The 26,019-nt window shown below is 63.7% G+C and overlaps 1 protein-coding gene across 2 annotated transcripts in view; it reads left to right on the top strand.

Annotated features, from left to right (window-relative positions):
* Positions 1–26,019, top strand: part of ANO1 (anoctamin 1) — an 81,149-nt gene that overhangs the window by 6,436 nt on the left and 48,694 nt on the right. For both annotated transcript variants that reach the window (XM_049641591.1, XM_049641599.1), the window contains exons 2-8: positions 844–1,176; positions 12,715–12,813; positions 13,599–13,750; positions 15,176–15,230; positions 18,112–18,163; positions 20,965–21,020; positions 24,222–24,263. In XM_049641591.1, coding sequence (XP_049497548.1) covers positions 844–1,176; positions 12,715–12,813; positions 13,599–13,750; positions 15,176–15,230; positions 18,112–18,163; positions 20,965–21,020; positions 24,222–24,263 — 789 coding nt within the window. The remainder of the gene's footprint in view (positions 1–843; positions 1,177–12,714; positions 12,814–13,598; positions 13,751–15,175; positions 15,231–18,111; positions 18,164–20,964; positions 21,021–24,221; positions 24,264–26,019) is intronic.

The following is a 26,019-nucleotide window of genomic DNA, read 5'->3' as shown; positions in this document are numbered from 1 at the left end:
CCCCATTTCTGTCTCGTTGGCCCTCTAGAGCCCCTCAGGCAGACAGGGAAACCGAGGCAAGCAAATCCATGCAGAGCAGCCCCTGTCAGGGCCCTGCCCCGACCCCTCGGCCCACCCCAGGGCACCCCCTGGTGCGGGAGCAGGTGGAGGCCACCTGGAAAGGGGAATTAATGCCCAGGAGTAGGTAGACAACCACCCAGGATGGAGCCCGGCTGCCCCAGGCCGTGACCCTGCCTGCAGCCCGCCTCTCTCAGCCCCTCCCTCCGTGCCCACCTCCCCTCACCCTCACTCTGGCCCCCGAGACGACCTCTCGGGTAAACCTCTGAACCCACGCACTCAACTCAGGCTCTGGCCTTGGGGGACCCAGACTAACACACAGCTAACTGGCGTCAGAGCTGGAACCGGGCCAGGCGAGGGCCCACGGCCATGCTGCCGGGAAGTTACCCTGCACGCCGGCCATCAAAGGCTGAGATCTGTAGGCACGGGACCCGAGCGCCCCGGCTGGGGACCCTGGGGAAGCGAATAAAGGTCACTTCCCCGGGTTGGAGGGGGTGGGTGGTCTTGCACTTTTTCTGGCCGCCTTTGCAAGCAGGCCGGGCCCTCCCAGCAAGCCCGCTCCACCTCCGCAGACCGGGAGGCCTCCTGGGGGGGGGGGGGGGCCGGCCCGGCCCCCCTGCATCCGTGACGGCGAACGTCTCCTTGAACGCCGGCTCCACGGAGACGGGGCCGCCGTGCGCCCACCCTGCCGGCCCCAGGGTGGGCGCTCGGGCGGTTAGGACCCCGCTCCCCTCCACGGGCCCGCCCCTGACGGTCTGACAGGGGTGATTTGTCCTCCCCTCGCAGCTGCTGAACTCGCTGTCCGTGGACCCCGACGCCGAGTGCAAGCACGGCCTTTACTTCCGGGACGGCAGACGCAAGGTGGACTACATCCTGGTGTACCACCCCAAGAGGCCCTCGGGCAGCAGGACCCTGGCCAGGAGGGTGCAGCACGGCGACGCGGCCCCCGCAGCCCGCGGCACCAGGCAGGACCAGCCGCTGCCGGGCAAGGGGGACGTGGGGGCGGCGGGGGGGCCCGAGCCCCCGATGGACTACCATGAGGACGACAAGCGTTTCCGCAGGGAGGAGTACGAGGGGAACCTCCTGGAGGCCGGCCTGGAGCTGGAGCGGGACGAGGAGGTAACTGTCCCCGCTTCCTGTGGGCGCGCGGGGTGCGCAGGCCGGCCGGGGCCCCGGCGCCGTGTCCAGAAGGCGGTGCGGCGAGGGGTCCTCCTGGCTTTAGCCTGCTCTCCGACAAGGGCCGACGCAAAGGCCGCTCCTTTTAAGGTTGGGCAGAAATCGCTTGTTCGGGTTTGGGGGAGACCCCCCAGCCAGCAACCCGCACCCACCAGCCCCGGAGACACCTGCTCTCGGGGAGGGGCTGGCCTTCGGGGTCAGGGCATTTCCTGCTCTGGTCACGTCCTTCCCTAAGGAAGACGTGCCCCTCCCCAGGGACTGAGGATGAAGCTCTCCTGGAGACTGACCTCGGCCCTTCTGGGGCCTCAGTTTCTCAATCTGTCAGGTGGGGAGGTCAGTCTGGCTTGATCTCTGGGGGCTCTGGTGCTCTGAAATCCCCCGACCATAAAACCGTTTTCTGCAGCGCCTGCCCCTGGCAAAGCCTGAGCATCTTTCGAAGGAAAGCGTTCTGGGGAGAATGAAAAGCAGAGTCTCCCGGGGTGCAGGGCCGCCCCGGTGGCAGGAGGCTGGGCAGCGGCCGGGAGCGGGGCCTCGGCAGCCCTTGGGACAGTCGGTGCTTCCCTCCACTTCTCGGCAAGCTTGCCGTGCCCTCCCCTGCCAGCTCCTTAACCTCTCTGTGCACAGGGTGGTGGGGGGTTCCTTCCGCGAGCACTGGGGGGACAGGCCCCTCGCCCACAGCGCTGTCACCGTGCAGACTGGCCGAGAATGAGCAAAAGTCTCTGCGACACGTTAAGAGCAGCGCGAGTAGTCAGCAGGCGGCCTGAGGGAGTCGTGAGCCAACGGTGCGTGTTTAAAAGTTGGTTTCAGTTTGCCGCGTATCATCGAGAACCACCGCGTCCTTAAATGATGGATGCTTTGGGTCTGGCGAGAGGGACGCCTTTGGGGTCCTCCGACCAGCAAGCCAGTCGGCGGAGTCAGCTGGTGTGAACGCCCTTTCCCGACACGCTCAGAGTGCTGGCCCCGAACGCATCCGGAAACGCGTGGTGGGGCCTCTCTCTCCCCTGACCTAGTGGTCGAGGGATCTCGTGCTGCACACAGAGCATTTCTCTGGGTGACTTTTCTCCTTCGGAGGCTCGGCTCCCTGGCGGGGGTTGATTTCTGCGGCTGGAGTGGTTCCCGTTGGAGGGGCCTGTGAGCTTTGATGTTCGGGGTCCTAAGGAGACTGCAGAGGGCTCTCTCGAGGGCAGGGCGCGCAGTGCCCGTCCCTTGGGATTTTCTGTCTCCTCACTTTGTCTGAGACCTGAGCCCTGGGCCGCTCAGAAGAGGGGAGCCGTCGGTGCGCTGACTTCCGGCACGTTCCGCCCGGCCAGCCCCGTGCTGTTGTCCGAACAACGTGGCCACTGTGTGGGCTCAGCTCTGACGTGGCGCTTCGTAGCTGGAGGAGACAACGGGCTCCGTCGGAGGCAGGAGAGGCTGCTGGGCGAGCTTGGGCTCCGAGCTACCTGTGCCTGGTCCGTCCGCTAAGGGGTGCGCTCCCTGTTCCCGTCATTCTTTCCCGACGACGGCTTCAGAGTCTTGCGCCCGGAAGGCCCCCCCCCCAGGTGTGGCAATGCGCACTGACCCCGGCCAGATCCCAGAGCCTTGGCCTGCCCTTCGCAAGGCTTACGGGGTCGCGTGGGCCTCACTTTCTCCATCTGTAGTGTGGAACGGCGGTCGTCTTTGTGTCAGTGGGTGATCGTGAGCAAAGGGCAGGGGCTTAACTCGAGTCTGGCACGAGGCAAATCCTGGGCTGTCGTTAACGTTAAATCACGTGTTATGGTTCATCTGGAGGAGGGGGAGGAGCCTTTCCAAGTCCACTGCAACACACATGCCTTTCTTGAAACTTCACAGGATGTGATCGTGACTTTGAAGTAGAAAGCAAACACAGAAGGGCGCCTGGGAGGCTCAGCCAGTTGAGCGTCCGACTTTGGCTCTGGTCGTGATCTCACGGCTCGTGGGTTTGAGCCCTGCTTTGGGCTCTGTGCTGACAGCTCGGAGCCTGGAGCCTGCTTTGGATTCTGTGTCTCCCTCTCTCTCCGCTCCTCCCCCACTGACGAAAGCACTCTCTCTCTCTCTCTCTCTCTCTCAAAAGTGAAAAAAAATTTTTTTTAAATAATAATAAAAAAAAAGGAAATGGAGATATGGTAGTCACTGTCCCACAAAAGATCCGGTTTTCCCAATAAGACCTAAGAATTTCATTGAAAGTTTTGCCCTATGGCTAAAAGAGGTTTTTCAGCAGTGGATGTGGGTCGTTTTAAAAGCGAAAGCAGCACCGGGCGGCTCCAGTCTCCAGCGGCTGAAGCCAGGCCGTGTCGTCTCCCTCCCGGGGTCCCTCGAGTCATAAACCGTGTTCTACGAGGGCCCCTCTCACCCCCGAGCTTCCATCGGAGATGGCCAGGGCCCAAGGCCCGCCGCAGCCTGGTGCCTCCCCCCGCCCTGCTGGACACGGGCAGAACCAGAATCTGTTCAGAGGCCGTCTGGGCGCGGCCGCTGAGGTGTGTGCCGGCCCCTGCCAGCGTGATTAGCAGACCGCGGCTGTCGCCTTGATTTCAAGGAGAGACGTCCTGGCTAATGAATCCCTCCCGGGGGTGTGTGTGCTCTGATTACAAGGAGCGAAGGGTGGCAGTTTTGGAAATAGGATAGCCCCCAGGAGAACCCAGTTGTGCAAGCTGACCCGATTGGAAGCGGCACCGGGGCTTAGGTGCGCTTTCCTGGTGAGAAAAACCCATGCGTTCCATCAGATACTCAAACGCTCGCGAGGTGGGGAGTCACTCTTCAAGGAGGGGCTTCTGCCATGCCCCGGTGGCGCCCCCAGGTCCCGATCACCAAAACGCTTCAGAGGTTTCCAGACGTCCTCAGGAGCCAGTATCACTCCTGGTGGAGAAACCCTACATCGATAGCCTGGATGAGGAGGCAGAGGAAAAGAGGGAGGGAGAGAAATGGGGCGGGGGGCGGAGGGCAGGGAGAGAGAACCTCAAGCAGGCTTCCCAGCACGGAGCCCTACGCGGGGCTTGATCCCACGACCCCCGGATCATGACCTGAGCCGAAATCAAGAGTGGGACCCTCAACCGACTGAGCCGCCCAGGTGCCCCGGATGAGGGCCCCTCTTGCACTCTGCTGGCCCAGCCTTCTGCGGCCACGACCGGGCAGCCGCCCAGAGGTCACCAGGGCACGGACGTGACCTGCCTTTGCTCCGCGAGAGGCCAGCGGGCATGCAAGGCCGCACTGCTCCTGGGCAGAATGTGCGCCCCGACGGGGCCTTTCTCCCAAGTCAGGAGGTTTATTGCTTTGAAGACGTCCCGGGATGACGTCCTAGGGACGCGGACCGGTTAGTGCCCTGGGGCAGCCCGAACAAATGACCACAGATTGAGTCTCACGGTTTGGGGGACCAGATGTCCAAAATCCAGGTTTCGGCAGGGCCGTGCTCCCTCTGAAGGTTTCAAGCGCAGGGTCCTTCCTGCCTCCGTCAGCTTAGGGGGCCCCCGGCATCCCTGGGCTGTGGCCGCGCCCCTCCAGCCTCCGCCTCCGCGGGGCCGCCTTCCGTGTGTCTCCTTTGCTTGTAAGGGCCTGCCCTCCCGCGCTGTGACCACGTCTTAACTTGAGCGCATCTGCAGAGTCTTATACCCAAATAAGCTCCCGTTCTGAGATTCTGGGGTTAGGACGTGGACGTCTCTTTGGGGGGACGCCACGCACCCACTGCAACAGTTGAGGCTGCGCTGGAGCGGGCATCTCGGGTGGCGCGGTGCCCGCGGTGGGCAGGAGAGGCGTGGCTCGTGGTTGGGGGCAGATCGGGGCAGGTGGTCTGGAGGGCGGGGTCCGGCCTCGGGCAGGTTGTCCGGCTGCAGGGCCCGGAGACGCACAGGAACGCTCGGGGGGGGGGGGGGGGGGGGGCCCCGTCGGGATGCTCGCTCCGACTCAGCAGGCCGGGGGCGGGCCTGAGCAGCGTCTCTAACCAGCTCCCAGGGTGCACGGTGGCTGAGGAGCCCGGAACGTACTTGGAGTTGTGAGGAGCTGGCAGGCCTTTTCCTCCATGAGCCAGCAGAAGCATCCCCCGAGATGGGCCCCCCAGTGTCCACGCGAGCCCCCCGCCGTGCACTGTTCGGTCCCCCAGAGGCAGCCCCGGACAGAGACCCCAGCAGTGGCTATGCTGGGCCGAGGGCACACGGGGCACGGGAGACACACTGTCGCTCACCCCCCCCCCACCCCGGGTACGGGACAGTAAAGGTGGAGCCTGTGGCCGGGGGTCCCCCATCTTTCCCCTCCGCACTGTCCTCCCCCAGGCACCGTAGGCTCCGAGGAACCCCATTTGGAAACCACGTCCCAGACGCCGGGAAGGGAGAGACCCCGGGGCGGACAGGCCTCGGTGCCGCGATCCGGAGGGTGGCCCCACACGTCCGTTTTGGACACGAGGTCCAGGAGGGCTCCCGTGTCAGAGGCCCCAGGACGGCATGACAGGAAGTGGCGGGAAGGGAGGGCGGTGCCCGCCCCCTCCCCACCCACCGCAGCGGGGCCAGCGTCCGGGCTTCCCACCAAACGGAGGACAACGTTTCCTTGCCACTGAAGCCCGTCAGCGTTTTTCAAGTCTGGCCTCAAAGCCTGCCGGACATTATTTATGTCCGCGGGTCACTGCCGAGAAGGCCACGCGCTCAAGTCCCGGCTGTGTGTGCTGGGGTGGCTGGGGCCCATCCTGCCCCGGGGTTGAACTTGACCCTGGTTTTGGTAGAGCTGTGGAGGCCACGGACGCAGGAACCCTGTCACGTCTGTTTGCTTTCATGCTGCTGACGGGGGCTCACCTCTGCACCCAGGCCGGCCGGCCGGCGCTTCTCGGCATGCCTGCCCCGGAGCTGACGTGGCCCCCCGAGGCAAGGGTTTCCCATCTTTGTTAGCGTGGATGTTGCCTTTCAAAAGCGAGTCAGGAGGAGTGGCTGCTGTTTCCAGACGAGCTTCGGGGGTGCACAGTGCGGCGGGGAGGTCGGCCTCCGAGCTCCCAGTGAGGCTCAGACCCGCTCGGCCGGGGCAGCCGGGGGGCTTCTCCTCTCTGGGCCTCAGTTTTCCCGCCTGTGAAATGGGGACGATGGCCCTTCCCTCCTCGCGGAGTGCTGGGGGAAGGCTGGAAAGCAAACAGCTCCTTGCCCGCAGCCCCCCGGGACCCCTCCCGCCCGACGGGAATCAGAAGGCATATCTGGGCAGGGCAGGGTCCTCTGGTGCGTGGGGACCCCTCGTGCACCACACTGACACGAGGTGACTGTGGCTGGTGGTGGGAAGGGTTGCCGTGGTCCCGGGAGAGAGAGGTGGGGGGGACAGAGGATCCAAAGCAGGCTCTGAGCTGTCAGCACAGAGCCCGACGCGGGGCTCGAACCCACGCGCCGTGAGATCGTGACCCGAGCCGAAGTCGGACGCTTCACCGACTCCTCTGACCCTCCCCTTGCAGGCAGGGAGGATCTTCAAACACGTTTGCTGAGCGTTAGGGTTCCTTATGACATGTTTTTGTTTCTGGAAGTTCTGCTTGGTTCTTTCCCAAATTGGCTGTGTCACTTTTTCCGTGGTTTCCTGTCCTTTGCGGGACCTTTCTGACTTGACGTTTATTTCTTTGAACGAGGTAAACATGGCTGGTTTGTGATCCATGTAATCCTTTCTGTGTCCCCTGGCTGGGGGGGGGGGGAAGGACCTGTGCACGTTCTCCCCGGCCGCCTCTCATCCTGGGGCGCCTCGCCCTCTCGTCCGCCGGCCCCTGCCCTTTACATGCCTGGGGGCCCCCAAGGCCTGGGAGGAAGGGGCCCTCGTCCGGAGAGGCTTGGGGCTTGTCTGCATCACCCATTTGAGGGCGTTACAGCTGGAACCACCTTGAACCAAGGTCACAGGCTGAAGTCCCGGATGCACTGGATCCGAGGAGTTTGGGGGCCAGGACTTTTCAGGGCGATCTCCACCTCCTCCCCTCCCCCTTCTCCTGCTCTGCCCAGCACCACGACCGCCTTCCCTGCAATCGCCCGTGTGTGGAGGGGGAGGGCCCTTCCTGGGGGTCTCCAGGGGTGTCCATCTCCCTAGGGGGTGGGCCTGGGGCCGCCCTGGGAACGGCCCAGCCTTGGTCAGCGTTCTGAGCCCATCAGCGCCCTGCTCTTACCCCTTGAGCTCCTTTGAGGCTGTGACGTTCATTTTATTTACTTTTTGCCTTTCACAGAACAAGGACCGCAAATGACTATTTTTGGTGATTTATTTATCACTCATTCCCTCAGCACACCAGGCCTTGGGGCAGAGCCTGTGGCAGGGACTGGGGGTACAGATGCCCCCCGCCCTGTCCTCGCTCCCGTTCTCGGCCTCCCCCCAGCTCACCTGAGCTTTGATTGGTGGCAGCGGTGTGATGGTGTAGGAGGCGTGGTTGCCCCAGTGCACGACGTGACCGCTCCTCCTGGACAGCATAGACGTGGTCAGCAGAGAGACTGTGACGCGGGGCATGCCCGTTAGCGGACCACACGCCTGGTGACGGAGGGTGACTCCGGGACACCATGTGGGTGGGGGGCAGGTGTGAACCCATCAGGGTCGAGCTGCCCCGAGCCAGGGCACGGCGGTACCTGCCAGCGGGTCGGGGAGGGGACTGCCCCAGGCTGCGCCCTGCGGGTGCTCGGCAGGGGTGGCCTCGCCCTCCTCCCCCCGGCCCACTCGGCAAGCGTCATCGAGCACCTGCTTCAGGGACCCAGGGCACCAGGCACCCTCTCCGTCCCTAGGATCAGGGGATCCGTGGTCAGCCAGGCGGACATCTCTGGCCCAGAACCAGTGTTCCAGGTCACATCTGTGCGGGACACTGGTGCCGACCAGAAGAGCAGACAGACACCCGTGCCGCGGAAAATGCGCCTGGCAGAACACGCGGCACCGGGCGTCACGGGCCACGAAAACCTATTTGTGGCAGAGAACAGGACCCCTCCCCGAGGGCAGGCCCGGCATTCCGAGGGCAGGGTCTGGAGGGGGCCTGTGCCAGGTGGGCGTCGCGAGGTCCTCGTCGGGAGCTGAGGCCCGGGTGGTGGTCGGGGGGGCCAGCCTGAGCCCCTCCTGGGCTTCCCCTTCCGGACTGAGCTCAGGCGTCCCTGCTGGGGACAGCAGAGCCAGCGCCCGTGGAGCCGGGGCAGGGTCAGCACACAGGGAGGGAGCTGCCGCGGAGACCTTTCTGGTGCCACCAGCACCCTGGGGACCCTCAGTTCCCTCAGTCAGTTCCCTGCGGCAGCCAGAAAGGTGCCTGCGGGGCGTGAAGCGGCCTGGGGGTCAGAGGGGGGCGAGGAGACGGTGCTGCCCGGAGCGCTCTGGGGAGCCAAGGGCAACCAGAAACCGCCCATGCCTGGTCCTTGCTGCCGAGAACCTTCCAGCAATCCCCGAGCCCTCAGCTGCTGGAGGAGGCCGCGACCAGATGGCGGCCGTGGGGATGTGGGGGGAGCCCTTGCGGCGCTCAACCTCCGCGAGTCCCCTGTGGGGATGTTATTTTGTTTGGTTTGTGACTTTCTGCTTCCTTCTGAAAGGAAAGTGCTGGAAACAGTTCTGGCGAGGTCACAGCTTTTGCGAGTTTGGCTCAGAACAGAGACTTGAACGTACTTAGTTTGCGCCCGGAGAGCTCCTGGCCAGGTGGGCATGTCCTCGGCTTGGGCGCCGGGGGCCCTGCCCCTGCCCCTGCCCAAGACAGCGCCAGGGGCCTGCGGGCGCTCCCGCCCCTCGCTGCTCCAGGCATCCGGCTGGGGAAACGGGGACCCGGCCCTCTGGCGCTTTCTTCCCGCTGGGGGCGGACTGCGGTCAGGCCGGGCACCACGTCCGAGAACATCCCACATGTGTTTTTTCCGAACTGGTCCCACGGCCCCTTTTCCAAATCCCGCCAGATGTTTCCTGGGAGAGACCTCGTTGCTCACGTAAACAGAGGAGCGTGCTTTCCCAGGCAGGCCGGCCACAGGCACCAGCTCCTTCGTCGCTATCCACACAAATCTCCGTGGGACTCAGGAGAGTGGATTTCGGGTCTTTGTGGGTGGGTGAGCAGTGCCCAGAAATAGACCCGGGTCTGTGACACGGGAAGACAGCCTCCTGCTGCGTGTGGGCTGTTGACGGTCACTCATCCCCCCCCCCCGCCCCGGGTGCCCCGCGGGGTCGGCCCGCGCCCGTGAGTCACCGGGATCCGGGGCCCTGCGGCCTCTCAGATCTCGGTGCCCGCCGGGGCTTCCCCGGGCTTGCTGGCCAAGGGCGCCCGTGCACGTTAGCCGCATGGCCTCGGCTGCCCCGTGGCCAAGGGGAGGCGTTCCTGAGCAGAAGTAACAGAGTGACCTCTCCTGCCCGCCGGGGGGCTGGGTGGGGACGCCAGGGGCACCAGGGGCTGCCCTGAGGATGCAGCAAGTCTTATGCTGCAGAGATTTGCAGATGGGGAAACGGGCTCAGAGAGGTTGAATCACTCGCCAGAGACACACAGGGTTGGGACAGGGTGCTGACTCGGGCCGCCCAACCTCAGGACCTCATCCGGTACCTGCTGGACCCGCCGGCCCTGGAGGAGGATGGGGGCTCCGCTCCCCAGAGCCCCCTGCGCTGGGTACGGCACCCTGGGGCCCCTGAAGCCCTCACCCGTCGGGCCTCTGTCCCGAGCACCCTGGTCCTGGCTGGTCCCTCTGAGGCAACTTCAGGCCCCAGCTCCTGGGCCCAGGCTTCTTGGAAGCTCCTCTGACCACGTAGACAGGCTCCCTGCACAAAGCCCTGCGGGGCTCAGAGCTGCAGCTCTAGACCCGCGTGGCGGGCTGAACGGTGGCCCCCAAAGCCACGTCCACCTGGCACCTGCAAACGTGACTTTGCTTGGAAGAAAGGTCTTTGTGGATGGAGTTCAGGGTCTCTGGGCAAGACGACCCAGGATTTAGGGCGGGCCTTCCACCCAATGACAGGTGTCCTTAGAAGAGAAAGGAGGGGTTTGAAACATGGAGGCACACAGGTGAGGCCACGTGGTGGCGGAGGCGGGGGCTGGAGGGACGCCTGGAGCCCCCAGCGGCTGGAGGAGCCAGGCAGGACCTTCCCGCTCGAGCCTCCGGGCGGACTGTGGCCGCGAGGGCAGCTCGGTTTAGACTTCCGGCCCCGGAACCGTGAGAGAACGAATCCGCGTCGTTTTAAGCCGCGCAGTGCGTGTCATGAGCCTGCACGGGGTCCCCAGCTCCAAGACGAGGACAGCAGTGAGGCCCAGCCCCACCCCCCAGGCTTGTGTTCGGGCTGAGTCCATGCACACCCGTGCGCCAAGCGGGTCTCAGCACCGTCACGGTCGTTCCTCCTGTGTCTGGCTTTCGTCCCCTCACTGGACGAGCACGTGTGGGGCGCGTGCGCCGTGCCCGTGGGCAGTGGGGCCGGGAGGCCGAGGCCCCTGAGCGGGACCGGCCCTCGTGCTGGGGCAGCACAGAGGAGGCCTGTGCGGTGGCACTGAGGCCAGGGTCCCGGACAGGACGACTCCCCTGGCCCCCGAGGGGAGTGGGGGCTCTGGCAGAGGAGGGGCGGGCTGGGATTCCGCCAGAGGGCATTTGCCCCCCTCTCTTGGGATGGGGAGGAAGCCCCAGTTGGAGCTCGGCGTCAGGGAGGGCCCCCTTACCCAGGCCGGGTGCAGGTGGGGTCCGCCTGTCACTGTCTGTGCCAACCTGGAAGTTTTGCCTCCCGCCGCCCAGCTGCCCGCGTTCTCCTGGGTTCCTGTGAATTTCGGCTTCGTGGGCTGGTGGGCGGGTGTATTTGGCCCACGGAGGATGTTCCTCTTAGCATCCCTCCCCACGTGACTTTGGCCCCATTGTTTCTCCCCCCGAACCTGCAACGAAGCCACGCGCTGTGCCCACTCCCGGGCTGGGGACGCGACACGGAGCCTGGGCCTGAGTCTGGATGCTGGGCTCACACGGGTGACACCCTCCCTTCCACATCCTGGGCCCCTTTTGCCAAGACTCCCGGTCGGTCCCCTTACGCCTCAGGACCGTGGAAAGGAGAGCCGGGCGGGACCTCTGGGGCAGCCCGGCCTTCGAGCCCGGGGTGGGGGGACCCCTCGAGGAGTCGGGTGGGCTGCGGGCCCCTCTGCCGTAGGCGCCTCCGGCTCACAGACGAGCCGTGTTTCTTCGCTTTTGGTCGCGGTGACGTCACCACCACGGGGCACGCTGGTTATCTCGGGGCGCTCGGAACGTCCGTTATGTTGCACGCGCCTCGTATCACCTCCTTGGGGCTGTTGGAGCCACCAAGGGAATCGAGACCCAGAATTCAGGGGCTCGGAGATAGGTCGAGGGGTGTCGGAGGCTTCACGTGTCTCACCAACGGGGGGGGCGGTGGCCCAGGTGAGATCTCGGACGCGGCCGCCGCGGAGGATCTCCGCGGTGTTGGCATCGGATCTCCGAGGTGTTGGCATCGCCATGCTGTGCGGGGACCTCAGAGCCCGTCTTCCTTTAACGCCAGCTTGTAGCCTCTGACCCACCTCCCTTGGCAGCCAGCGGTCGATTCTCCGCTTCTGTGAAACCCGCCGTCGAAGATCCCGCGTGTCGGGGGTCCCACGGGGTGTTTTCTTTCTCCGCCTTGTCTCCTGGAGCAGAAGGCACGGGTCCGTCCACGCTGTGGCAGATGGCGGGATTTCTGCCACGTCGTGGCCTGTGATCCTCCTTCGTGCACACACGCCGCGTCTTCTCCCCGCTCGTCCATCTTTGGACGCGGTGGTTCCCCTGTCTTGGCCGTGTGAAGGGTGCTCGTGAGGGTGGGATGCGCGTATCTTTCCAAGGTTCAGGCTTTTTCCCTCTGGATATACAGCCGGGGCCGGGGGACGGGGGGCGTTGAGGCACCATGTGCTGCTTTTATTCTGGGGGGAGGCTGGGCCGTGACTCTACTCCCCAAGCCCCGTGTTCCCGCCGTGAAGGGCCGTGGTGTCCACGCTGATAAAGCCCCTGGCCGTGCAGCTCCCGGCCGGCCAGCCCCCGTAGCCCCGGGCCGTTCCTCGCTGTCCCTCAGACCCGCTGGCCCAGGGGGAAGCGACTCCTCCTCTGAGCTCTCAGCAGTTTCGGGGGGTGTCAGGCTCCAACAGGCCCGCCCTCGAGCCCCTGTACCGGGCTGTCCGCTCACGGGAGCGTGGAGGCAGTGGGTGCAGACGCAGGGGCCGCAGGGGGACCGCAGGGGTCCGCTGGGCACAGGTGGAGACGTGGCCTGGCCCCACGGAGGGAAGACATCCAGCTGGGGGGTGGGGACGCCTCCACTTTGCCCGTCCCTGCTCGGGGACACCGGGGGGCTCGTGTATCCCCCGGGTCAAACGGGCCCAAGCTCCCTTGTGAAAGGTCCTCTTTTGTGGCCATGCCGCTTGGAGTCCCTGAAAATGCCCCAGGTGTCCCGGAGTCCGGGACCCCGGTCCAGGCCCTTCTGGCTGCCGGGCGCCCTGCAGGGAGGGGGGCCAGGAGGAGTGAGCGAGCACCCCAGCAGCCGCGGTCGTGCCCCCGGGGGAAGACGGTCCCCGACCCCGGGCTCTCCGCGCTGACTGAGCACTTCTCTCCTCCCTAGACTAAAATTCACGGGGTTGGATTTGTAAAAATCCACGCGCCCTGGAACGTGCTGTGCAGAGAAGCCGAGTTTTTGAAACTGAAGATGCCGACGAAGAAGGTTGGTGCTGACGTTCCCGCCCCGAGGTCTGAGTGTCGCACGGGCACGTGGAGGGGGAAATGCCACCGGGGGGGTCGGGATGGGGGGGGGGGGGTTCCTCGGCTGTGGGGAGAAGCCGAGCCAGGGCCGTGGGCTCCCGTGTCCTGACTGTGGGGGGTGTGGGGCGGCCCCGAGGGGGCCTTTAGAGACCCCGCACCAAACCCCAGCAAGAGATCGGCGTGGGCAGAGGGGTCAGAGGAACCTGCTATAAACACAAACACAGGCCTCTCAGTCTTGCTTTTCCTGCTTGCGGTGTTTCGGCTAATTCATCAGGCTCCTTTTAATTACGTTTCCTAGCTTGCTGGGATTTTTCTTTGTAATCTCCAAAAACTTCCGGCCGGGAATCGGCCTGACAGCGTGTTCCTGAAGCTTAGCGAGGCGTCCGTGTTTGCCTTCGCGTGCAGAGAGGGAGGCAGGAAGCGGAGTTGTCCTCGGGCGTAAATCAGCCCCCGGCTGCTCGGGTCCACTGAGACCGTCTGGATTACCTCTTTTGAAATGAGGGAAAGTCCACGGGCAGGTTTTCTGGAGGGTGTGCGCTTTCGGGGCTCTCCTCGGACTCCGCCGGGCTCGCTGGGTTTGTCTGGAAAGCAGGCGCGGAGGGAGCCTTCTGGCCCATCCCGGAGCTCTGTTCCCAGGACCTGCCATCTCGGTGGGGAGGGGCAGTTCCGTGACCTTCTGAGAACAGACTGCGAGGGTCACGGCTCAGCAGGTGACGCAGACTCCCCCCTTCCCGGTCTGCTCTGCAGCTGTATCACATTAACGAGACCCGTGGCCTCCTGAAAAAGATCAACTCCGTGCTCCAGAAGATCACGGACCCCATCCAGCCCAAGGTGGCAGGGCACAGACCCCAGACCACAAAGAGACTGTCCTACCCCTTCTCCCGGGAGAAGCAGCACCTGTAAGTGGGGGAACACCCCTCCCCCCGCCCGCTCGTCCCTTCCCAGAGGGCCCTGCCGGGTGGCCCCCGCAGCGCGGTGGGTGACCTGAGACATGCAGGTTGCAGGCCAGTCCCCTGGGGCCGAAGGAAGCTCCCCATCACCCAGGGATGTGGGAGTTTCGGCCCCAGAAGCACGTCCTCATAAGAGCCTATGGTTCTTGGGCACAGAAGAGGTTCAAGAGTGCTCTCCAAGGTCACCGTCCACGGAGGAGTTGTGAGGCGAAGAGTCTTGTCCTTCTGCCGGGGGACGCTTAGGAAAAATCGGGTGGGCTCGAGTGAGAGCGTGCTTGCACCTTGGCCCGAAGCCCCAAAGCGGTGATCTGGGCACCTCCTCCCTCCCGCCCCGCTCCGTCCCTCTCCGTCCCTCTCGGGATGTGTTCCAGTGGGAGGGTCCGGCCGACCGTGCCTCCCGAAGGCTGCCGAGCTCCATCCGGGAGGCAGGAGCTGAAAAGCAGCCCCAGCTGGAGTCCTGACGCCCCAGGGACTCGCGGCCAGCAGGTTTGCCTGGCACCTGTTCTGGAACCTTCCCTCCTACTCGGCTCCCGAGGGGCAGTGGGGCGTAGCCCCCTGGGTCGCTGGTGGCTGCGGCTTCCATGGGGCCTCGCAGGACACAGCTGGAGTGTGAGCAGTGGTGGAACAGAGAGGGCTCGGGCTCTGGGCCCAGTGGGACGTGGATTTCAAGCTCGGGGCGGGGGCGGGGGCGGGGGCGTCACCAAGATGCCACTGGTCTCCCGGGGCGTGGAGAACTGTTTCTCGGTTCAGAACTGGGGCTCCTGCTCTGGCAGATGTATTAGTCACAGGGCAAGGACCACGTGCTGCACTCCGCTGTGTTTCTCGATCCTGCCAGGGATAGGAAGTTTTTAAAAAGTGGCCCCCAGCCCAGCTCCTTCCAGGAGGGGGGCTCCAGGACGGGGGCGCCCCGGGTTTTGAGGGAGACGCCCTCCTTCTAGGACCCCACCCCCACCCCACGCCCCAGCCTCCCTCGGCTCTGCCCTGGCTGACACCCTTGCCCAAGCCCAGCTTGCTTGCAGGCTCCATGGGGACAAAGCCACCCTCCCCGGCTGTACCCTGAGTGCCTGGGGGAGCGGGTAACACATCCCAGGGTGGGTTGGCATCATCGGTTGAAGCAGAGACTGGGGGTGTCGTCAGAAGGAAGCAGATCCTTAGGAGGGAGGCGTGGGTGTGCGGGCCTCCCGGAGGGGGGCAGAGGGACGAAACGGACCGTTCCAGACGCCCAGGGCTGGCTCACCCCTGGCATCCGAAGGGAGCTTGCCCAATTTCACGGTCACGGCTCCTGGGGACGGCGTGGCCTCCCAGGGCCTTGGAAACCGGGAGAGCCGTGACCCCAGTGAACTGTGTGTCTGTTTCTGCCCAATGTTTCAACAGATTTGACCTGTCTGACAAGGATTCCTTTTTCGACAGCAAAACCCGAAGCACGATAGTAAGTATTGCCGTGGGAACCACTGGCTCACCAGCAGGGGGGCCCCGGGGACACACGGGTGATGATTCCATTTCGGCAGAACGCCTCGGGTGGAGGGCCGCTCTAATTGCCTGCGACAGCAATAATTAGAATAATGAGACGGGGAGGCTTCAGGGGCCCAGGGGGAGCCCCCGCCCCTCCTCGGGAGGAGGAGAGCCTCTAGACCCCTCGGCGTCTCTCCCCCGCCTCCCCGCCCTTGCCCTTAGTGGAGATCGTGGGGGCCCAGGCCCGGAGGGTTCCAGGCAGGCAGTCCCAGCAGGAGCGATGGCAGGGGGGCAAAGCTGTGTGGGTCGGGGTAGATTGTGGGGGCTGTGCCAGAGGAATGCACTGGAGTTGGAGATCTGACCAGGCCACCCTGCCCTCTTCAAGGTATCGGTTTAATGTTTATGCATCAGCCACCGGCTTGTCTGCCAGCCAGGCTGGGCCACGCGCGGCTCGGGACCCGACTTTCCTCTACACCAGAAATTAACCTCGCAGCCAGGCCACCGCCGCTGCCTCCCCTGCCCAGAAAGCCCAGCCTGGAGGGGAGACGTGCAGGGCTGGGGGGCGGCGGGGGAGCAGCCATTGGCCTTGAACAGATAACTGCCCCTCGCGGCCGCGTCCCCCGGCCGGCAGGTGGCCGGGCGCGGGACAGCGGTGCCGGTCGCGTTGGCGAGGGGGGCTCGGGAAGGCAGATCTGGGTGCCCTCCGCCCTCGGTCCCCTCCCAGCCTCGTGACCTCCGGAGACACCGAGCCTGCGTCAGAACGAGGATGATTCTGGCTTCCTGCTCGAAGGGCGGTGGTTCACCTCCACGCGGGGTGACCTGGGCACAGCGTGATTTTCACTCAGCGTGTTGCTGATTGATCCTGGCAATGAAGTCTCATAACAATAAACGAGAAGGAACTCGTTCATGCAAGGACATCGGCCCTCTGGCATAGCTGGGGGCCGCCAGGTAGCCATCAGGGGGAGCGTCTCCCTCCGACTTCGAGCACGGGAGAGGAGGAGGACCAGCCACGGTTCTTTGTCACCATGAAATGGGCGAGAGTCGGGACGGCCAGCTAGGGAGACTGAGTCACGTGTCGGTTTCAGCATGTGCGCGTGCCCCCGCTTTTTGCATGATCTGGGGTTGCCAGGATGCCCCCAGAAGTACAGGGCAGGGTGCAAATTCGTGAATTCACACTGCTGAGGAAGGGGGAACATAGGTGAACGGAGAGCTCTAGACCCCGTCTCATTAGGGGTCTCTGTAATAGAGCTCCGCCCCTGACCCCCAGGTCACAGGTGCTAAATACTGACAGAGTGGTCCATTTTACCTCCGGGCTGGGGGTGGCCTCCCCCAGAGACCTCGAAGGCCAGTTTGTAAACCGCCAACCCCCAGAGAAACTGGCCGTCCAGAACTTTGCCCTTGGTTAGTCCGGCCCCATGGTCTTTGAGACCTGACGGTCTCCGGCATTGGGGGAAGGTCATTCTAGGCAAAGGTATGGCAGTCAACAGCCCCTCTCGCCTCCCCCCCACCCCCCGTGCTCCTGGCATCAGGGTCGCCCAGTGTGCACGTGGGTAGGAGTCAGGATCAGCAGGAAGGGACGGACATGTCGGTCTTGGGACTCGGGCTTTCAGCCTCTGGCACTAGGGAGCCACAGAAGGCTGCAGAGCAAGGTTTGGGTTGTGATCAGGTGTGTCCTTAGAAAGATGACAGCCAGTGGAGGCGGATGTGGTTATGAGGGGGGCCGTGACCCCAGATGGATGGGGAGGAGGTACTTAGGGGAGGATCCGCGAGGTCAGGACGGGGCCACCAGTTAGATTCAGGAGGTGACAGGGAGGGGGCCACCTGACTGAGTGGTTTGTTCATGTATCCATGGGCGGTTGTGGAGCACCTGCTGTGTGCCCAGCACCGGCAGGAGGAGAGAGGTGACAGGCACGTCTTTGGCAGGTGGTAGGGAGCACCCTGGGACAAGAGCAGAGTGAGAAGGCAGAGCAACAGAGTGGCAGTTGCCCCGTAGCCTCAGGTCTCCGGGCACAAGTGCTTGTGGCAGAAGGAACAGTGACAGCGAAGGGCCTGGGCCTCGGGAGAGGGTTTGCTGAGGCCAGGTTGCTGGGCCGGGGCTGGGACAGGTGGGGACGCAGGACAGGGGTGAACGGAGCAGGGCCTGGGGGCGGCCGGCAGCGTGGGAGAGCCCTGTGCGATCCCGCCCTCACTTCTATGGCCTCGGGCCAGTCATTTCAGCCCATTTTGCAGGTGGGGAAACTAAGGCACAGGGTGGTGAGGTAGCTTGCCCTTCACATCTACACGTGAAGCCAGGCCCAGACCCGGGCAGGCTCCCAAGCCTGGGCTCTCGAGGCCACCGGGTGAAACCTTTCGTTAGTGAAGACGGCCCAGAGCTGGGCTGGTGCGGGACCTTCCAGACGGCCTCCGCCAGGCACCCCGCGCCCTGCTGCCTCGTGACGCACGGTGGCGTGGAACCCCGAGACCTGCCCCCGCCTCAGGCTTCTAGAAGATCCAGGGGTACACCCAGGAGGGGCGCTGTTGCTTGGGTCCCTGTGGCTCTGAATGCCAACTCCCTTCCCAGCCCAAAGGGAGGACGACCCGTCCCCCAGGGCGCCGGGGACAACCCTCAACCCTGAACAGCACCCCACAGCCTCCACGGAGGGAAGCGCGACACGGGACCCCTCGGTCACACACATCCCTGAGAACGCCACGCCCTTGGCCCTGTTCTTGTGCACCCTCACGAAGGCTGCCTCAGAGAGCGGTGGGGGGTCGTTGCCCGTAACGCTCGGCCACGTCCCTCCTCAGCCACCGCCTGGCAGGTTCTGCGTGCCGTTGCCGCCCGGATGACCGTCTGCCCCTCCCTCTTGTCTCCGCAACAGGTCTATGAAATCCTGAAAAGAACGACGTGTACCAAGGCCAAGTACAGCATGGGTGAGGACATTGCTGGGGCCTGAGCCCAGCGCTCCCCTCCCCGGGCTAATCTTGCCTCCATCGTCTCCGTGGGGGGCAGGCTGCCGGTTTGGGGGTTTTGAGCATGTTTTGGTTTCAGCTGGTCTAACCGTTTCAGACGGGAGGGCCACTCTGGGACCGCGGGGCCGTTTTACGGCCCGGTGCTCAGGATGCCTTCTCTCTGCTCGAGGCTTCCGTGGTGCCGTTCGGAGCCTCCCGCTGGCCTCTGGACGCGACAGGGGTGACCGAGGCCCTGTCCCCTGCCGTTGACCTTCACGGTCCAGCGGGAGGTAGGGTTCCGGCCGGGGGCGGAAGGCACCCCACCAGGGACCCACACGGCCCCACACCAAGCCTCGCCGGAAGGCGCGTGCTTGACACGCGCCCCAGGTTCCGAACCTGCCGCGGAACCAGCCCGGCTGGGCGCCTCGAGCCACAGATGCAGACGTTTCCCGCCGAGGTGTGCAGAGTTGAACCCCCGGCCCCACCCCAGCGCAGGCCCCTTGCTCGCAGCGGCAGGCTGAGGTCCCCAGAATGAGAGACTTCGGAGCCAAGGAACGTCCTTGCCTAGCGCTCCCCCTTCTCCTTAAGCTCTCCTTCGCCCCGCTGAGAGCTGTGTGCACAACGCCCTCCAGGGGTACAGGGTGGTGCTGGCTGGCACAGGGCCTGTGGCAGGACAGGGAACCCTCACACGCGTGGCTTCCCGCAGAGGGGAGAGTACCGCCGGAAGCAAACGGAGAGCAGGAGTGTGGGGGGCTTGCTGGGGGACGGCCCGTCCCCCAGGGAGGGGGCTGGGAGGGAGAGCTGGACCGTCTGGAGTCGGAGGGAGGGGAGGCTGGACCCTCTGGGCTGTCGAGTCCTGCTGGGATGCCCGACGGCCAGTCACAGGGACTCCTTCTGGGCCTGGAGTCTCTAAGCCCGTGTCCTAAGTCCGTGGGAGCGGGGGCCCCTTCGCGGGTCAAGGAGGAGCCCAGGAGACCTGTCCCCGGAGGCCCAGCCCACCTCAGGGGGAACAGGAGCTTCCAGGGTGGCCCGGGTCACCAAAAACGGGAGAAGGTGTGGCTGCCGTCCCTGCATCGTGTCCCAGACCTCAGTCTGCCTGTCGGGTCCCTTCCAGCACAAACCCTCGTGGTTGCTTGAAAGGTCTGTAAGCGGTCCCGGGTCTGGGGGCTTCTCAGCTGGAGTTGATCTCTGTTCTGGGTCTTCCCCGGGGTGGACGTCTCTGAGTGTTCCTTTCGGTTCCCTGGCAAACCCAGTGGCAGAGCAGATAGGTGAAGGGTCCCTGCTGCACCCCGTTTCACCTCGGTCCCTTGTCTGAAAGCCCTGCCGACCTCCGAAGTCACACATTCACCTTGCGGCGAGTACTGATGGGTTCTGTTGCCCTCGGGGGATTTACATTCTGGGGGACGAAATAGATAATAAATAATCAGAAAAGCCAGAACATCGTCTTGCTGTGGTCGGAAGGGATGCCAGGAAGATTTAGGACCAATGACCAGAAAGGCCTTCCTGATGAGGGGACATCTGAGCAGAGATCTGAAGAAAATGAGGGGTCCAGACAGAGGGAGCAGTCTGTGCAAAGGCCCTGTGGCAACGCCACGTTGAGAGTGTTCTAGGAATAGTAAAGAGCCAATGAACCTGAATCAGACCCACGTCCACTTTTATTACAGATGAGTTCTCACGCAGGTGGGCGTGAGCTGTATGCTTCCGCCTCTCGCTGGCTTGGGTTTCCAAGCGTCCCTCAGGTACCCCGAGCATTCCAGATCACTGACCGAAGAGGCGGTCTCTTTTTAAGTGGATTTGAGGAAGACACTTCCCCACCGTTTTCCCATGGAGTAGTACGGGATGGGCCGGCCAGGCCACTGGAAACCCTGACCCACTGACCCCCTACAAAGCCCCTTCGGCCAGGCAGAGGGTTCTGTGACCAGGAAAGGGCTCCTGGAGACTCGTGTGCCGCGCTGGCCCCCCAGGATGTGCGCGAGATCAGAGTTCCGGCTCCCCGTGCGTGGCTGGCTCTGCCTTTCCGTCCGCGGCACCGTCTCCAGGGGCGGGGCGCCGAATGCACACCTCCGGGCCCCGGGAGGTGCAGGTCTGGCGACTCTCGTGACATGCCCAGCGCAGGGCCTGGGGCAGCCGTCGAGGCCCGGCCACCGCCCCACCGAGCGCTTTCTCCCCCAAATGCAGCTTTGGTCCTTTCAGGCGTTTTCACGTAACTAATAGCCCGATGTACAAACAGGGCAAGGAGAGGGAAGAAAGAAGGACTCTGCCCTTTTAAGTAAGAGGCGAAAATGTAGTAAATACGGTAAGTGCCTCCGCCCCCACGCGGGGCCCACAGGCCTCCCCTCCGGCTTTTCCCAATCAGCCTAAAATCTAATTGCAAATTGTATGTGTGTTTTCTGACACCATCAATTTTCCCGTCCGTATTTTTCTCGTGATTCAGCTTTTCTAACCACTTACAATCCACCTTTCTTGTCTGTAGACTGGCCCTCCAGCAGCTGTGGGTAGTTGGTGGATTGGCAGGTTCGGGGAACCTCCCTCCTCCCAGGTGGAACTTTCTCTCGGGGTGTCCTCTCTGTCTTCCTAATTCTGCCGATAGAGCATGTGTTTTACCGTCTCCTGGTCGAACCCGGGGAGGAAACGCCAGAAAGGCGGCCTGGCTCTGGGCCGCCAGGTGCACTTGGCTTTGAGAAAATTCTCGGCGACTGAGTCAGTCCTGGGACTGTTCTGTTTGCAAAGAGAGAGGCAGGAGACAGATGGTCCCTAATCCTCGCTCTGCCTTTGTCTTTAAGGTATCACCAGCCTGCTGGCCAATGGCGTTTACTCGGCCGCCTACCCCCTGCACGATGTAAGTAACCTTGACGGAGTTTGCCCCTGCGTCATTGGCCACCCCGAATCCCCGCGGGCCACACCCCCGGGGAGCTCTAATTATCCTGCGGTCTTGGCTTCCTGCTTTGGCTCTCCTGTAAATGTCAGCCGCACGCAGCCCTTCCCTGCTCCCCCGGTGGGGGCCTTGCTGTTGTGCCCAGAGCATCTCTTCTTGCAGAACGAGTCCACCGAGGCAGGGGCGTTTGTGGCCGACACCCTGTCCCAGTGGCCGGCTGGTCCTTGAGACGCTGCCCCTGCCTGGGTCTCCCCGGCCACCCCGCCCCCGCTCTGGCAGAATGACCCGGGCTCTGTGTGTGTCTGTTTCTGCAGAGCAAGTGGCCAGCTTCCTGAGCTGGATCTCCAAATCCCTCCGGTATCCCCCGACAAATATAGCCCATGGCCGCGGCCGTGCGTTGGCTTGGCTGGAGAGGGATGAGTCTCTTCTTGCTGTCTCTATGGAGACCGGGGCTAGGGTTCAGCAGGGTACTGGGAATGCACCGTGGGGCCCCAGCAGTGTGGGAACCCCGGACAGAGGGCCTCTGGAACTTTCCAAACGTGCGTGGCTACGAGGACTGGGGGCCACGAGGCGGGAGCCGGACGGGGAGGCGGGGCACCCAGAGTCTAGTCCTGGCCGCTGTCTTCCGCAGCCCTGGGCGGAGGCGGCCCCTGTCCTCTCGCTGAGCCTCAGTGTCCCCATCTGCAAGTGGGAGTGGTTCCCAGCGGTGTCAGAGGGAACACAGAAGCGAAGGGCTTCCAGTGAAAGGCTGGATCGGAGAAACCCAGTCTCCGCGACAGCAAAGGGCCGCCCCTCCCCCCCCCCCCGCCTGACCGCTGCCTCCAAGAGACACACAGCTGCCAGCCTCGCGTCACTCCCTGTGGGGAGGTGGGGTCACCTGAGCCGCTTTGTGCCTTCGGGGGTGCTGTCCCTTCTGTCTGCAAGCTCTTCTTGGCAGCCGCCCTCCCCGGGACAGACCATCCACACAAAGCCTTCCTTTTCCCCCTCCTCCCGCCCCTGCCCCTGCCCCGTTGATGTCTCCCTGCTTCCCCCCATCCCCCTGGCTTCCAATGCCCCCCGTCCCACAGAGACACCACCGTCTGGCTGCTGGTCCTCGCCCACGGGTCTCAGGACAGGCACAGCACTCGGCACGTAGGTGCTCAGCGAGCGCCGTGTTGATTTGGGTCGCGTGGGTCGGTTGCCTTGGCCAGCGACCTGTTGCGTGTTTCAAGGGCAGGGCTCAGACCTCCCGGGTCCTGGCCGGTGGTCCTGGCTGAAGGGGCCTCGATCACCGTCCGTCAGGCTCTCGTCAGTGGGTGCTCACCCCGCTGGCTCCCGGAATACGGCCCCGCCCCGCAGCCCTGCGCCAGTTCACAAACTGCTGGGCCCTTGATCTCACCCCTGCTGAGATGCCAGGGCCTGTTCTGGGCCATCCAGACCTGCTTGGAGTCAGCCCTCTAAGGCTTGAAAGGGAAAGGGGAGACATCAACATTTCTGAGCGCCCGTTGTATGCAGAGAGCTGTGTTTAGTAGGAGCTCTGTCTCCTTTAATCTGGTGCAGACGTGGAGACTCGGGCTTAAGGACGTGGTCCGGATCGCAACAGCTTCTGCGGGGGGAGCTGGGCCCAACGTTGAACCTCACACGGCAGTGGAGAGGCCGTCCGTGTGGGGCCCACTCCCGCTTTACAGACGGGAAAACTGAGGCTGCGGTTGCCCAATAGCTTGTCCAGGGGCACACAGCCTCCAGCTCTACCTGCGGGGTTCTTTCCAGCCAGAGGGAGGACTCTGGGCGTCTTGAGGGACTATGGAATTTTACAGCGATGAATTTCCCCCACAATTGAAGGGCACCCACCCCCGTAGGTACCACAGCTGGTGTTGGAACGTTTGGGGACATAAATCACTCTGAACTGGTCCAAACGTACCCTGCATGCTCGAGCAGGGGGCGGGACCGTGAAGCCACACACCCAGGCTCAGGTGCCCGGCTCTTGGCCGCACGCTGGGTGGTCCTTCTCCAACTCCGCCGCCGTCGTCCTGCGTCACGGCTTGCTGCCCTCAGTGCGTCGCCCGCGGCATCGCCACCCCCTTGCAGGGCCTCGTTTACTGTGCTCATTCGTTCATCCGGTCATTCATTCCGCAAGAATACCCATCGGGCAAGGCGCTGGATGCCACGGCAACCAGAGAGCCACTGTGAGAATGGTGTGTGGAGTAGGGGTCTGCCCTGAGCGAGACCCTGAGGAGGGCTCCTGGAATTTGTGCATCAAATACAGGGACAGGACTAACATTTCAGGTGGCGGCTTGGCGGCCTCCCTCCTGGTTGGCACCTGTCACCCTCGAGGTCCCGAATAGATGAGATGCTGCTGGACTGTGTGGCTGTCTGGGCCATGAAGAGAAACACCCAGAAAACCTCCGGGGTTGGGCGGGGGCGGGGGAGGGTGCCCTGAAGACCCAGGGGGAAACATTAATGACACTGGTCTCAGGGCACCTGTGTTCAGAGAGCATGAGGCCAAGTGCTCCCTGCCTGGAGGGGCGGGGGGGTCATAGAAGGATCTGGTGAGTGCGGCAGGTACCCGGCAGACCTCCGGGGGCCTCAGAGCTTCTTCCCGGCCATCTTCAAGTCCGCTTGGCCAGGCCAGCCCCGCGGGGGGCCACGCTCCCTCCGCTGCTTCCCCTGAGTCCCTGGTTCCAGCTGTCGATATGCTGGGCAGGCTTCTGACTTTCAGGTCCTCCCTCCCTTGCGCTGGATTTAAAGACTCGGAACCGGGTCCCAGCTTGGCAGTCTGTCCCGGAAAAGTCACCTTGCTTCTCTGAGCCTCAGCGTTACCACGTGTGAAATGCGAGGGTGGGGCTCACTGATCTGTCTTCGGTGACCGTATAGCTTCCTGTCCTCCCAGCACCTGCAGGGCAAGGCACTGGGACTGTCCCGCCCGCGCCCCCCCACCCCCCAACGGCCACGCAAAGCCCCTTTCTTGCATGCTGCTGGTTCCTCGCAAGTGGCCCTGGGTCCTTTCCGGGACGTGGCCTCTGTGACAGGGGGCGAGGGCAGGAGGGCTGCCCGGCGGAGGTGCTGGGCCAGGCCAGCCTTCCCTCTCCTGTGATGCGCCGTCTGGCCTTCGCGTTTGGATGCGGATTTGCGCCACTCGAAAGCTGCATCCGGTGGTGAGAGTTCTCCTTTCCCCCTTTTGAACAGGGAGACTACGAAGGTGAAAACGTGGAGTTCAACGACAGAAAAGTAAGTGGACGTGGAGCGGAGGCCGTGCTGCTCGGCCCTGGGGGCCCCAGGTGGGGCGGGGCTGCTCCGAGGCCCCCGCGGGAGCCCCCACGCTGGGGGGAAGGCGCTGAACCCTGCCCGCTGCCTTGCTCCCCTCTCGCTGATGCTGACAAGTGTCCGGGGCGCGTTGCGGGGGTTGCATAAAGGCAAGGGCGTGCCGTTCCGCCCGGACCTTCCCCGCGGGCCCCCAAACCTGTATCTCACCCGGGTGTTCAGTCTGCCGCGCTCCCTGCGGACGCTGGGCCTGATCCTGCACGGCTCCTGGGTGAGGAAGTTTGGGCCCCTCTGTGGCCAGGCCCCCTCTGCACACCGGCGACTCTGGTGGACGCGTTCAGCCGGTGTTTCTCAAGCTTATTCGGCCTGGAAGCCTTTCTCATGGAAAAGTTACTGTTCCTGGGGTTACACGTCGGGAGACACCGAGTGTTCTTTTTATTCTTCAGTGTTCTCCCTGCTGCTCCCAGCCCAGGCTCCCTGCTTCCCCACAACCCCCCCCCCCCCCCCCCCCCCCCCCCCCCACCGTGGCCCTTTCTCTTCCATCCCCCACGCTCCGGAAGGTTCTTCCCAGACGTCCAGCACCCAAACCCATGCCTGGCGTCCAGCCTCCTCCCCGTGTCCACCGCAGCCCCTCCCGGTTCCCAACCAAATGCAAACTTCGTTCACCTCGGGGAACAGTCCTCGCCGGACCTGTGTTTGTCCCCCACGAGCAGATCCTTCCGGAGGCAGTGGGTGGAGATACTTCCCTGAGAACCTCACAATGGTGGCCTTGTCCCAAGTCTCGGGCTGGGAACCTCTGGTGAGGAATGTTCTCCATTCCTGCCTCCCTCCAGCCCCCCGTACATGTTTTTAAACCTTTGGTACTGGATACAACTTGCCCGCCCGGGAATCCAGCTGAAGATACTATCTGATTTAGCTCAAAAATTACATATTTGGTTATTTTTAGTGGGACATCTGGCATTTGTCTGTGACCCTGTGACTTGCAGAACTCCCCCATTCGATCCCGTTGGAGAAGCACCGTCCCCTCCCCAGGCCTGCCTGGGCCAGCTCTGGCCTCAGAATCCACCCCCTTCATCTTTTTGTGCCCCCTGGGCCGCTGGTCTGATGCCCTTTCTCCACCTAGGGAAGCTTCCTCCTTGGGCCCCGGGGACCCCCTTCAGGCCTAATTCAGTCCTCCTGTGGCTTCTCCCCACTGCCTCCCTGTGCACCAGCCATGCTGGCCACCTCGCTAATCTGAGACTCCGCAGCCTGTGGCCACCTGGCACCAAAAGTGTCTCATTCAGTTACCTACTCGGGACCTACTTGGCATCACTGGGCACCAGGCCCAGCAAATATGATTCCAGGTTTGTTCAGATCTACCTGTTCCTTCTGCTTAGAATGCTGTCCACCCTCCACTCCCCTCGCCCCCACTGAATTTAGTGTCCCAGCAGTGAGTACCAGGCCCGGCCCATGGGGGTAGTCTGGGAGTATTGGATGGACGGATGACGGGTGGATGGGGGGGGGGGGCGGTGAGTGGGTAGAGGGATGGAGGGATTGAGGGATGGGATGGATGATGGATGGATGATGGGTAGTTGGATGGATGATGGATGGGATGGAGGGATGGATGGATGATGGATGGGAGGGAGGGAGGGATGGATGGATGATGGGTAGTTGGATGGATGATGGATGAGATGGAGGGATGGATGGATGATGGATGGGATGGAGGGATGGGTGGATGGATGGA

This window comes from Panthera uncia, chromosome D1 (genome assembly GCF_023721935.1).
Source record: "Panthera uncia isolate 11264 chromosome D1, Puncia_PCG_1.0, whole genome shotgun sequence".
Taxonomy (NCBI): Eukaryota; Metazoa; Chordata; class Mammalia; order Carnivora; family Felidae; genus Panthera; species Panthera uncia.
Note: the sequence above shows the minus strand (reverse complement) of the source record. Positions and strands in the feature narration are given on the sequence as shown.